The 14166-nt window shown below is 36.3% G+C and overlaps 1 protein-coding gene across 1 annotated transcript in view; it reads left to right on the top strand.

Annotated features, from left to right (window-relative positions):
* The window catches only part of CRIM1 (cysteine rich transmembrane BMP regulator 1 (chordin-like)), a gene marked incomplete at its 5' end in the record, with an annotated part of 202358 nt that extends 188192 nt beyond the window's left edge, over positions 1–14166 (top strand). The window contains 5 exons of the mRNA XM_010581266.1: positions 930–1151; positions 5649–5843; positions 6838–6960; positions 8363–8550; positions 11288–14166. Coding sequence (XP_010579568.1) covers positions 930–1151; positions 5649–5843; positions 6838–6960; positions 8363–8550; positions 11288–11464 — 905 coding nt within the window. The remainder of the gene's footprint in view (positions 1–929; positions 1152–5648; positions 5844–6837; positions 6961–8362; positions 8551–11287) is intronic.

Below are 14166 nucleotides of genomic sequence, written 5' to 3'. Positions count from 1 at the left end.
TAAAATGTGTGGGGGGGGGGGGGGGGGAAGTTAGGTTTTGCCATTTCTTCAGCAGGGTTTTTGTTGGGGTTTTGAGTAGTTTTTTTCTGACAAAATACTTTAGGTAAAAAAGTTAGCCAATTCTCCTGACTTCGATTTTTCTCATTAATAACAGTGAACACTTGCTTAATTTCAAAATACTTTTTGGAGGAGCTGATCTTCCCTCACTGGCTATATAAGGAGCTTAGTCTCATGATTTACATAGTTAGATTGAGAACCTGATCTGAGTGCCCTTACGAATCCTTTTTTTTCTTTTTTTTTTTTCCCCTCCTTTTCTTAGATGTTCTCTGCATATACAGTTATATTTCTTGATCCATAGTGTCTGTTAAGATACAGCTTAATTGCAGAAATATGTCTTCTCCATGTGCGGGCATGAGAATTGAAGCAGACCCATTGGCATCAAGCTGAAGCCTGATCAAGTTCCGTTTGTTTCTCAACAGCTTATAATTCGCTCATATAAGTCCACTAGCGAAGGTGACAGCAGCATAATAGCTTTTTACTTTGCATCATTCAAGGACTTGAGCTGACATGGCAGAAGCTGGGATTCATGTTTTACATTTAAAACTTAATCTCTCTAATTCAAGGGGAATTCCTATATACCATTTAATTCAGAGCATTCAGAGTGGCTTTCTGAGGGGTTGCTTCTGATGGTGATTGTTTTTGACTTTGCTGTCTTTTTTTTTTTTTTTTGAGTAAACTCAATAAAGGTCTACATAAACTTTATTAGAGAGCACATCATGAGATCCTCATCAAATGTCCTAGTTGTTCTGAAGTAGTGAGCCAAAATGTTACAATTCTGTTGCATTCTTCAAGAGTGAACCCTCTGTTGAGGAAATATGAAAGAAGTTAGCTACTGTAAGTTAAATAACTTAATCTGTTTATATTTACAGACGAGCCTCTTCAACCCTCTTCATCAAGCAATGAGAGCATGCCCAGTTATTGCAAAAATGATGAAGGAGATATTTTTCTGACAGCTGAGTCCTGGAAGCCCAATGTCTGCACTAGCTGCATTTGCATGGATGGTGTGATTAGATGCTACTCTGAGTCTTGCCCACTGGTATCCTGCGAGAGACCTGTTTTGAGAAAGGGACAATGTTGTCCTTACTGTATTGGTGAGCAGATGAAAATAGTTGATAACTTGCTGTTCCTTTCTTGGGAATAAGAAGGAAGTTTTATTTCTGTATTGAAATATGTTTTCCCTGTTTTGGGGAGATGTAGTTTATGCCTTCAGTTGAACTGGAGAGTGAAATCTGCATAGGGAGCTTTGAGGATCATGATTTGTGGTTTTGAGGTAGAAGTGCAGGAAGATATAAATGTAATTTGCCTACAAACTTGAGAGGACATCCTCCAGAAAACTTGGTAATATACCTTACTAGATGAAAACATTACACAAAAATTGTTTTATTTAAAGGAAGATCTGCCAGGTAACACACAGGTTATGTCAAGATATGTGGTAATATGAGGAAAATATTAATTACAACTGTAGAAGATAAGCTGAAGCATTATGAAATTTCACAGAATGGATAAGTGTTAATAAGGCACCTAAATTAAAATACAGGAAAAAAACAGGAAGTTCATTAAAGATAGTTACAGAAGAGGCAAAGTAATATATTTGAGAAAAAAATTAGGGAGAATTTTGGGTTTTGAATACTAAAAATGCATAAAGAATTGAGGGCCATGCACTGGTTTTGAATTTGGCGTTGAAGTAAATGGTGGATGCTGTAGATAGTGAAAATTGCCAGGCATTTTTGAAGTTGCAGAATTTGAGATTACCGATCATTTTTTCATTGCATTTTGAATATGAGTATTTATTTACAGATTACTTTTTTGTGAGTTCACAGTAAGTACAAAGGCTGTAGAATGGAAGCTGCTGATAAAGAATCGTATAATGAACTTACTGAAATTAAGTCTTTGTAGCATTGTTGGAAGGCATTCAGAGCTTACTGTAACCTTCATTTCCAAAAGTAGTGGGGGAGATAGAGTAGAAAAGAATTCAGTAAAAAGGAATATAAAAAAATTGATGGGCTTTAAGTATTCTTAATTGAACATGGGAATCAACTTGCCCATCTATAAACAATACAGTTCTTAATCAGAAAGATGTCACAAAGGTTGTGAAGTCCTTTCAGATATGTACCATTGATATAGCTCTTGAAATCTTTAATTTGTTGCAGATAAAATATATTTACTAATAGGTGATACAATTTTATAGAATATGCAAGGAATTTATCAAAGAAATGCCTGGAAAAGTTAGAAAGTATCAAAATTTCAGTTTCCCTTGGAATCCTACTTAGATTCCTGATGAGGACATTTTGAGGGGAAAGTACCATTACCCTATTACTACTTTCTCATCATGGTTTGCATACAAAATGGGGAGGATTTAAAGTTTATTTGACAACTGTTTTTTGCAGGCTTTTCTTCCTGTGGTTGAATTTGCAACCAAAAAGATCATTTTAATCCAGAATACATTTTAATGTTAAAAAAATATAGAGTGTATGCAGAGTTGGGCAATCAAACCAGTAGAGTCAGAACATGAGCCTTAGTACTGTACCAGAGAATTCTTTAGGTCGAGGAAGGGATGCACCACAGGGACTGGTGCCATGAACTACAAAAATAAAACCTCTAGAACTTTGTGCCTACACCTTGCATGTCAGGTTTGCAAATATATACACACGCAACATGTAGCTATTGCTTTAATTAATTTACTTTGAATCCCATAAAATTGCACAATATTGCAAATACTTAAATGTGTGAGCTGTAAAAACTTAATGTGGTTTTTTTAGTAGCAACTGCTCACTCAGCAGTACAAAATACAGAGGCCAGATTTTAATTAGTGCTCAGGTATGAAGACTCTCGATGATACATTTTATTAATCTAAGCTGTACTACATTGTCAGTATATTTTGTGGTCTGAATAACTGAAATTCATGGAAACTTTTTTAATGGTTTCTATGAACTATATACTCTTTGCCTGTAAGAGGAGTAAGGTCATGCACTTAATTTTTGTCTTCCTGGTTTTACTGTTTTACTCTTCATTTCTTGAGAACTGTGAAGCATATCTTTGTACAGATTCTTCCTTACTATTTTCATGTAATAGTTGATAAAATGTTTAGTAGGCAAACTCTGTGGAAACAGGTGGTCTTCATTTACTGGAATTTCAAAAGTTATGCAGGGTTTTTAACACTGTATTTTATTCTGTTTCTTTCTGGGTCCAGGTCTGGTTAATGCCTAACAAGTTAGTATAGATTCAAATTCAAAATTTTACAGGCCTTTGATGCTTTGTTGTTTGACTGACTCCTCAAATTCACCCTGTGTGTTCAATGTTCTTCTTTCTCATGCAAAGCAAGATTAATTTGGAAAGATAACCTTCTACTTTAGAGCGGATAAAGGGATATCTATTTAATTAGAGACGAGATTAGTCTTCTGCAGAAAACAGCAATGACTGTTTGTTTGTCTACCAGATGAGACTGATTTACTTGTGCAGCTAGAGGAAGTTTGAGAGAAGACAGGTAGAGCTACACATGGTATTCTGAACTGCATTTTTGTATGTGGGTTTCTCACTGCAAGTCTCTTGTTTCCACTGTCCTTGAGCGCTTGTTGGTGTTGTGGCCTTCGTCTTCATCCTGTGCTTATACTTGCATAGAGATGGACACCAAAACAGGAGACACACACAGGATAGTACTTTCTCAGGACTTAGAAGTTTCTTCTCAAGATTCAAAGGTGCAACACTGCTATTGCAATTTCACCCTTGTTCATTCTTCTAAAAAACATTTACTGTATTAAATTGTAATGTGTTCTTTACAAACTTGCAAAAGCCCAAGCAAGTTCAAGGACTTTTTAGCCAAGCCAGCTGTTGAGTTGAAGAAGCTGCCCTGAGTGGGGCAAGGTAGCACTTTGGGAGCAAATCAGCCCTGAGTGCACAGCTTTAGGTCTGCAAAGAACTGCTCAGGCTGTGTGCCTCACCCTCTTCCCAGACACATCTACTTTCTGATCAGTACAGGGCTCATGGAAGAAGGGCTCATGGTCACCTATGGAAGAACATAATGTGCTTTTTGCAAGCTTGCAGCCACCTTTTCCTCCCACTCTTCCCTTCCCATGTCCACCCCATATTCACTTACAAAATCTGCTACTTGGAGAGGTTGGGACCCATACTTAGAGCCATGGAAGCCATGGGATACCCATACCAAGGCCGCCTGGAACATTTACACTTTTCAGATAATTCCATTAGTATTTTCACAACAGTACTTCTTGCTGGTGTCCTTTTGCATTTGAATTTACTCTGTCCAGACCTGTTGCACTGGTCTGCTGACTGCTAACCTCGTTATGCCGGATGGTGTCAGTCTATTATGTTGTCATTAATTAAAAGCTGTACTGATGGCCAAATTATTTAATAAGGCTTTTTATTTATATTTGGGAGGTAATTCTAACTGACATATTTACATATGTAATCTGTGTGAATGTTAAACCAGTATTTTTCTGACAGCTTAAGAAGTTACTTTGCAATTTCATTCTGTTATCTCATGCATATGCTTAATCTGCAAATTCATGTCATCAGCAGGTTTCATCATCATAATTTCTGCCTCTAAGAAAAAAAGGCAGCGAGAAGCTAAGATGAAAATGAGGTGCTGCTTGGCTTTTGGAGGTTCTGCTGTGTAGTTGTATTTTGATTATAAAGAGCTATAGCAGCAAAAAACATCCTAGGCTAAGCAATTCATGACTGTCTTCTCAGTGAAGTAGAAGGTATACTGCAGACCACCTAAAAGGCTTGCACAGGGTGCAGCATAAAAAAAAAAGCTGTATTGAATGCTTAGGCAGAAAGTATAATGCTTCCTTTAAGTGTTTTCCCAAGTTGCTTCATCAAGTCCAGGTCCCTATTAAGTACTATGTCAAAATCTGTCTGAAAAGTTGTTAGCTTTACAGTCTTTGGGAAAGGTGTTCTGAAACCTCATTTTTTCTGAGGGTCAAGATCACATCAATTTCCAATTTGTATAATACTAACCATGGAAAAAAGGTACTGAATTTGGTTATTGCCCGTTTCCTGGTGTTGTCCATTGATGCAGTTACAGGGAATGATCAGATCCCCTTCAAATCTGTTTTATCATAATAGTCTAAGCACTTCTAGATATGTCACCTGAGAGTTGCTTCATCCTTCTCAGCATCCTGCCTAATCTTTTCTCCAAGTATTTCAGACTGAGTTCATCTTTCTTGAACCTTGGTAATTAGAAATGTAGGTAGTTTGGGGTTTTTTTATAGTTAAATAGAATTTACTAGGAAACGAGGAGTAGTTGGCTGTCTCAGTCAAACAAAAAAATCAATTTTTCTTAATTTTCACAGCACTTCTGCTATCACCATTTCATGTCCCCAATCATCCATCTTCTAGCCTCTTGCATGAGGAAAATGAGGAGAAGCAGCCCAGGCTAAATTATGTAATTCATAAAGAAGCAGAAATGACACTTTTTTAACAAAGATTTTCTGGAAGATGTAGAGAGGGTCTTAATTACAGCTGGGATTTCTTTGTAGTTATTGTTTCGCTTTTGTGTTTGGGGAAGAAATCAGATTTGTGTGTAATTGGCCATTACCACGTGATGACACCACTCTGTTTTCCTTCAACAGAAGATACAGTTCCAAAGAAAGTGGTCTGCCACTTCAGTGGGAAAACATATGCAGATGAGGAACGCTGGGACATTGACAGCTGCACACACTGCTACTGCCTGCAGGGTCAGACTCTCTGCTCCACTGTCAGCTGCCCACCCCTCCCTTGTGCTGAACCCATCAACGTGGAGGGAAGCTGCTGTCCCATGTGTCCAGGTAATATGATATGACAACACAGATTATTATAATGCTGGTTTTCCAGGACTGATAATTATAAGGGTTTTTTTAATTGGGTTTTGAACATCAGTCTACATTTGAACAATATCAAGAACACAACAGGTGTTCAGACTTCAGGAAAATGAATATTCTTAACAGATAGGCATATTGTACAAATATATAGTTTGAATTTTATTTTTTCTGAGAGCTATGAACTCAAAAATTAGTTGCTTGCTCCTGCTGTGTCCTTTCATAAGGTTATGGAAAAATATTAGTGGAGTAGGAAAATGAATATTCTTCCATCTCTGCAGATTCTGTCAGCGATTAACATTTCTGTCTTTTCTGAGTCTCTTCGTTACTTTCAAGTATCACATTGCTTTATTTATCATTTTAACTTTGCTTAAAAATATTATGAAATTTTCGTAGTTATGGACACAAGGAACCTAAGAATTGCAATTGGTTTTTAATGCTATTCCTGACATACTTCTGCAGGAGTTTGCTCATCTTACTTAGTCAGCTGGTAACTAATTCTGACAGGACAGCTGGGGAGATTCAGCAGTACCCCCTCTTGCAATTCTCCTGCTTTGAGGATTACAAAAAAGGAAGGCAAAGAAACCAGGAGTGACAGTTTACATACCAGCTGGGAAGATGTAGCCTGCCCTTGGTATTTTTGTTGTTTAGTATCGCAAAGGAGCAAGACTGTAGTAAAGTGTGTATTCTGAAGTGATATTTTTCAAAAGCAAATCTGTCCACACAACTGTATCATCCCATTCACATTAGGATAATGATAATGGCAGGAGGCATGTATCCCGTATACAGTATGAAACAGGTTTTAAAACAAAATCCCAGACTAGTAATGGTGAAAACTCTGAACAAATGAAAGGATTCATAAGACAAAGCACTGCAGATGGCCAAGTGTATTTCCTGAATTAAGAGCAGCACTGGGAAGTTAAGCAGCCTGTAATTTGTGAAACACATTTATCTCATTTCACAGAGATGTATGTACCTGAACCTACTAACATCCCCATTGAGAAGACAAACCATCGAGGAGACATTGAACTTGAAGTGCCAAACTGGCCAACACCGAGTGAAAATGATATCATCCACATTCACAGAGGTAAGATGTGATATAAACTGGGCTAAATTAGGTCTGTGTTTATTCCCCATGTTTTAATGCATTTATTTGTTCTATTCAGGTAGCATCTGTGTAATGCTTTGAAAAGGTGGTTATCCGAGAATATTCTTCAGTGCAGAACTCTTACATGCCTTTTGCTTTGAGTAAAGATGAGTCAGTCTATTAAATTATATTTATGCAATTTGGTCTCATTATCATTCCATCTTCAGCTTGGAAGAAACATCTGTGTTGGTATGATGGAGTTCTGTAAAATTAAAAATGCGATGATGAATGAGGAGTGATTCTGCAGTGTCTTTTCTGATACAAAAACTAGAAAGCAGGCTGTTGTCAGGCCACTGGAGTTGATAGACCTTCATTGATCCATTTGACATTCTTATATTGATAAACAAAAATAGGAAAAGATGTACCACAACTTAACATATATCATAGACAAAAGTCAGAGTTAAAAGAAATACTTCAGGTATAATGACACAGAGCTAATAAAGTTGTCTAAGGATGTAAATCCATCTTTTGTTTAAAACTGTGCTGAAATCATTATTCCAGGGTAAGGGAAACACTCAATGACACAGTCTTTGTTAACCTTTTCTAATTGAAGGACTACCTAAACTTGTATATATTTTTTTGAAATCTAAGGATGATCTCATAGCATACTATTGTTTGGAGAAAGGATACATGAAATGTAACTGCTTTACAAAATTGTAAGCTTACATTTTTATAATTACAGCATTTTCATTTTTCACAGGCATTAGTAGCTGGCTTGCAACTCTCCTGGCTGGGGATTATAAACACACACTGCAGACTGTGTGGGAATATTATGTATGTCATTGAAAACTACCATTCTTTGCAATTACATGCAAAACTTGCTACAGTTTAGTAGACTGCCAGCAGTCTGTTTTCACAGGCTGAGTGGTTCAAGTATTGTAGTATGTTCTCAGCAAATGAGAGAGCGAATACATCGTAATTGTCTTACCAGTTTTTAAAAGAAAAAAAAAGAACTTTTGTCCTAAGGCTTCCAGGTTTTCCTTAGCATAGAAACATAGGCTGATTTTTTTTTTTTTTTTTCAGTGGGTATCTGGTTGTGATCAGGTAAGACGATGCAAACACAACTGAGCTAAGAGGTTATTGTCAGACTTGCTTGTTACTGTGCTTTAGATTCCATCCTATTCCTTTTCTTTTTGATGGCCTTTTCCCAGCTAATATAGTCACTATAGAAGATACTAGCTTTCAGTTGTTCTAATTTACATAAATAAGGTGATATTTCAGGAGAGGAAGTCTGAATTCACATGAGTGACAAGATCCATGACTGGGATTTTCATAATTACATTCTTCTTTATGGTCGAGGCCCATTTACAATTGCTAACAAATGCTGACATCTGCCTTGCAGACATGAGTCATCTCCAGGGAGAGTACAGAAGTGGCAGTGGACCACACCCAAGCGAAGATGCCTCCGTTAGCTCTGTTGCCTTGGTGACAATTCCAATCACGATAGCGCTGTTATTGATCATCGTCCTTCTGCTCATCAATCAGAAAAAGCAGTGGATTCCAGTGTCCTGCTACAAAGCTCCAACAAAGGTGCCCTGTTTATGTCTTGTTTTCAGGCTTTCACTTTTTTGGAAAACAAGATGAACAAGAATATTGTGTAGGATGCAACTGAGTTCACATGATGTGAACACTCTCAAATTATTTTCTCCTTACGTCTTAAACCATTTATACCAGTCAGTCTGTTGGTATTTATTTAGTCTCCTAAATGATTTTTTTCACTATTGAATGAAAACATTTCCTGCTCCTTATAGTATTGAGCTGTCACTAGACAGAAAAAAAGCTCAGAAAAAAAATGTTAAAAAAAAAAATCCAGCTCTGTATATGTGTAGGTAATACATGCAAATTTCTTATCTGCAGTCAAACTCTTAAGAGAATATTTTTGCTTTCTTAACTTTCATCCACTTTAAAAGTCTTGTCCAACATCAGGTACTGTAGGTACTTGCACTGTTTATCACATTTTCTAGTAACTGCATCATAGGGTTCTAGGACTGATACTTTAAGAGAGATCTCAGGCAGTATCTACCAATTAAGTATTCTGAGACCACCAAAAAAAGGAAGAAGCAGGTAGCTTAGAAATCAACAGTGAAAAGAGCATTGTTTTGTTCTGAATAATAGTTCCATCAGCAGACTAAGCCCTTATTCCATATTCAAATGCCATTTATATCAGTTCCCCCATTTATTCCACTTTATTCCTAATTCTAATGAAACAGACTTTGTCCATCCTTAGAACACAATTGGAGAGCATCTTTTCTTCAGTTCTACCTAGAAAAGTAATACAGTCATTTTAAAAATGAAGTGTCCCAGAATTCTTTCTGTCACTGCTGCAGAGCTTTTTTAAAAGAAAACACATAATTTCCAAAAAGCTTACAAATACAGTCAGACCATAAAGTTGAATTCAATTTTAATTAAATAGGAAGCATGAGGAATCGATATTATCCCGTTTCCAGTCTTTCAAGACAAGCAAGCAATACCAGTTTCTGAATTTCTTAAGGAATGCATTTAAAAATTCATTTTTTACTCTAATGGATTCACTCCTAAACTCTCAGAAAGGCTGCTCTCCATCCAAGTGCTGTGTGACAAAATGGTTGAAGCTGAAGTGAAAATCACAACTTTCTAACTGGAACTAGAATCAATAATTCTACCTACTTTTTTTACTCACGGAACATTATTTTCCTCAAACACTTCTATTGCTGAAACATCGTTTATTTCAGTGTCACCAGAAGACATCATCCACATGCTAAGAAAGCTCAGTAAGCCATATACATATTCAATGCAAGACCATGGATATACTGAAACTCAGATTTCTTCTGAGAGTCTTTGTCATAAATGTATCTTTCTTTTAAGGTTTCTTCAATCAAGTGTTACTCATTAGTTTCTCCTATTCCTTGCAAGATGACTGATGGTTCCTAGTAATAAATTTTGGCAAGCCTGTTTTGGCTTATGTTCTTTCTGTTCAGAATAGTCCAGCTATTTATTAAAGAACAAATCAACAACTGTGCTTAAATCATATGAATACCAAAAGAAAGATGATAGGAAAGACATTTAAAATTACAGATGGACTGCTAATATTTAGCCATGATTCTGTTAAGATCAGTGAACCTCAGGACTTCTTTGTGAATCCAGTCCACAGACTTTTGAAGAGCCAAATGTAAAACATTACTGTTTGTAATAAGTATTTGGGTAAAATGCTTTTTGTGACAAAGGTTACTGAAGGTAAATTTTTAGTAATAAAAGCCCTTCTGATCTTCTGATTTAAGCCTTGGAAAAAGAAGGTACGTCAGTGGAAACTGGAATTTTTAATATTTGCGGTCCATTTGTATGCTTACAGTGCGAGCATACACACGCATTGTCACTAACTTACCACATATCCATAGAGTATGCTTACTGCCTGTCCTCCTTCATGCTTAGCCCATAAACATTTAAAGTAGTGTGCACCCAGCATTGTTTCATCTTCCTCTCAGCTGCAGAATCTTTCTGTTGAAGGATTCTCAAACAGAGGAATAGCAGGACTGGAAAGCCAGTATGCATAGCTCAACTCTTTCCTTGAGCAGTATTTTATATGCATTCATGCTTGTAGATCATGATGTACTCAAAACCTCACTTATTCACATTTGCCTAAAATTAAATCCTCTATTCTACACTTGCAAGCAAGGACGGACAGCTCTACCACATGCCACATCAAACACTGGCATCTCCGTAATAACACTCTGCTTCACAAGGGTGTAAGGCCTAGCAAATACTGGATAAAAGGTGGGTCATTTCCTAATTAAGGAAGTAATACATAAACCACCTTGGAAAGGAATATACAAGGATCTGATAGGATACCCCATGCCAGAATTAACTATAACAGCTGAGATCTCTCCCATTCTCTTAGTGGAATTGCAACCACGAACAGAACATTCTTGAAAATGATCAGTAATAAAGAGGCTGTTAAAGTCTTAGAAACAAGCTGCTGCACATCCAGGGCAACAAGGTTAAGCCCCTGTGTAGTGCTAGACTAACAGAGAACAGTTTAAACCAGTCCATCTGGGATATAAAAATACCAGACCTCCATTCAGAAGATGAAAAATGGTGATTCAGAAGAGAGTGCTGGTCTGTTGCTGTGCCTGGCATAAGCGTTTACCAAGTTCAGCAAAAGTCCAGACTCTTTCATTGCTGATTTGATTTTGGTTTGTGCTTACGGACTTGAACCACAAAGACTTTTTAAATTATGTGTGAAATACAAAAATTTTTTAATTTACTCAATATTCCCTTTTTGTTTTAACAGCCTTCTTGCCTAAACAATCAACTGGTATATGTGGACTGCAAGAAAGGTACCATGGTCCAGGTGGACAGTTCTCAGAGGATGCTAAGAATTGCAGACCCAGATTCAAGATACAGTGGATTTTACAGCATGCAGAAACAGAACAACCTACAGGCAGATAATTTCTATCAAACAGTTTGAAGAATTGCACCCTTACCAAGGATTTAAGAAAGAGAGAGGGAGAGAGAGACTAAGTCTGTTATTAAAATAAAACTAGAATTGTGCACTTGCTTAGTGGATTGTATTGGATTTGTGACTACATGTACAGCTCTAAGACCTTACTGGGATGAGCTCTGACTCCTGCAATGTGCCAGAAAAAGCATTCCCACTTTTCCTTGAGATAACTGACCAAGTGTTTTCTTAGAACCAAAGTTTTAAAACTTGTTAAGATATATTTGCTTGTAACATAGCTATAGAGGTTTTTTGGGAGGGGGAATCAGGGGCTAGGAGTAGGCAATGAGGTAAAAGGAAGCTTCAGAGAAGAAAAGCTGGTCATGCTTGGCTGGAGAAAAAAATGAATAAAGAATACTGCCAGGCAGCAGGATAGTGGTTTTTCTTGTTGCTCTGAAATTGCATCTGTTGCAGCAAAGCCTAACCCCAGGTGAAAAAAATATGAAAAGGTCTGATTTTTGTTTTTTTCCAGCTGTTGCTACAGTAATATACTCCTAGAACAGAATTTGTCACATCACAGGTGTGGTGTAGCTGCAAATATTTTTCTATATGATGAGAAGCTGCAGTAGTTAATGAAATAGCAAGGAAAAGGTTATAGCAGAAAATAAAGGGTGGGTTTATTAAGGATGTATAAAATTATACCTTGTGCTGCTTTTTGTTTTTATTTTTGTTTCTTCGAAGCTGATTGGCTAGATTAGCCGGACTTCGGCAGAGTTAGCAAATGACTGAGGCCTAAGTAATTCCTGATATGAGCACTGGATCTTTTGACAGCAGTATTGAAGGAAGGAAGGAAAAGTCAAGAACACCATGCAGTTCCAGGGGCTTTTGTTTGTTTGTTTTGTCTGTTGTGGTTTTGTTTTGTTATTTTATATCAATCTCTGGTTGTTCATACAGGAGAAGGAAAAATATTTTTGTTGGACAAAGCTCTTGCTTACGAGAGAGTAAAAAAGAGACTGTTTTAAGGTTGTTTTTTTCCTGTTGATGTTCTTATTTACTGGTATGCAGATTTAGAAACTACTTCCATGCTAGGAAGCTGCTTAATTTTAATTGTATATTACTCAAGCACCTTTTTTGAAGCTCAGAAAAAAAAGGAGATCATGCTTCTTTAAACTTTAGCATTATAGGAATATTTATGTAAATATAATTATGCTAAAAACAACAAAAAGTATTTGTATGTTTGTGTATATATATGTATATACAAATGCATGTAGGTATACATATGTATATATACGTGCATGTGTATATACACTATACATATATATACTGTATATATAAAATACTATGTATACAGTATATATTTTTTCTATTTTTTTTCTTGTTGAATGTATTTTTATCTGAGAGAGATTTTACCCAGAGCAGAAACAGATAAACAGGCATTCCATATCAATGCTTAATCGCTTGTGAGTTTAGGAAAGACAAGAAAAGAGCATCTCATTCTACCTACAGTTTGATTTGATTTGAAAGTGTTTGTGTGCGTGCGTGTGTGTGTGTGTGTGCACTCTTGTGTTTGCGTGTGTACAGTACGTGCACGATTATAGCAGTAAGCGTTGCTCTTGCTACTTGCTACATTTCAGGGTGTTTCTTATTTTTCTTTTCCTGCTTAGCCTTAAAAAGGCTTTTTAATGAATGCATTGGCTAGAGACACTGATGACAATATACATGCAGCACTAATCAGCTCCATAGAATAACACCATCAGCTCCTGGATTTTTTTTCTTTTTTTTTTTTTTCAAACAATTGTTTGAAACAACTACTGGAATATTGTCCACATTAAGCTGGAAGTGTGTTGTAGCTTGCCTCATTTATAACTCTGACTGTATAATACAATGTTAACTTTCCAAACAGGTCTTGGCACTTTTATACTAATTACCCATTTGTGCATTGCCTTTTTTCTTTTACAAATGCTTGTCATAAGAGACACAGATACCCAGTATGCTTAATGTGAAAAGAAAATGTATTTTTTGTAAAGGAACTCTCAAGTATTGTTATAAATACTTGGTCAGAGGTTGCTGAACTTTAAAACTGAAAAAAAAACCTAATTTATTATTATAATGACCTAATTTATTAATCTGAAGATTAACAATTTTTTTGTTTTAGAATATCAAAAAGGTGTTCTAGCTGTTTGCATCAAAGAAAAAAAATAGGTGTATCGTTAAGGGTCAACATTTTTTCTGCTTATATAACTTCCGTTTCCAACCACCAGTAAGAAAAAATGTGGTCTCCCCAGTGTTTTGTACTCAATCTGATATTGAAACAGAGATGTTTCTGTCCAGTTACCTTAAAGATTTTGTCAAGACAAAACATCCATTCCTTGCATAAGAGTAAGCAGTCTTTATCCAGAAATTGTAAATGCTTGCTTTTGTTTTACAATCAAGGCCATATTCTGAAAATATTAGCAGGATATAGGACATGGTGTAAAATGGTTTTTATTATTATTATTTTATTATTATTATTTTAAAGATATGATTTATCCTATGTGCTGTATCCATTACACTCTTTTACTTTGGTTCCTGTTGTGCTCTTGTAAGAGAAATGCAGATATAATTTTCTGAAAAATAGATGCATATGTGGCACTCGGAGTGCACTGCGGTTCAGCAGAATTGCTTGTTTACTTTTTTAACTGTAAGGCGGTTTCTTGTAATTTGGCTCTTGGCAGCACAATAAAAAAATTTTA

This window comes from Haliaeetus leucocephalus, unplaced genomic scaffold (assembly GCF_000737465.1).
Source record: "Haliaeetus leucocephalus isolate CR32 unplaced genomic scaffold, Haliaeetus_leucocephalus-4.0 Scaffold752, whole genome shotgun sequence".
In the NCBI taxonomy this organism is placed as follows: domain Eukaryota; kingdom Metazoa; phylum Chordata; class Aves; order Accipitriformes; family Accipitridae; genus Haliaeetus; species Haliaeetus leucocephalus.
This window is presented reverse-complemented; position numbering and strand designations above follow the sequence as displayed.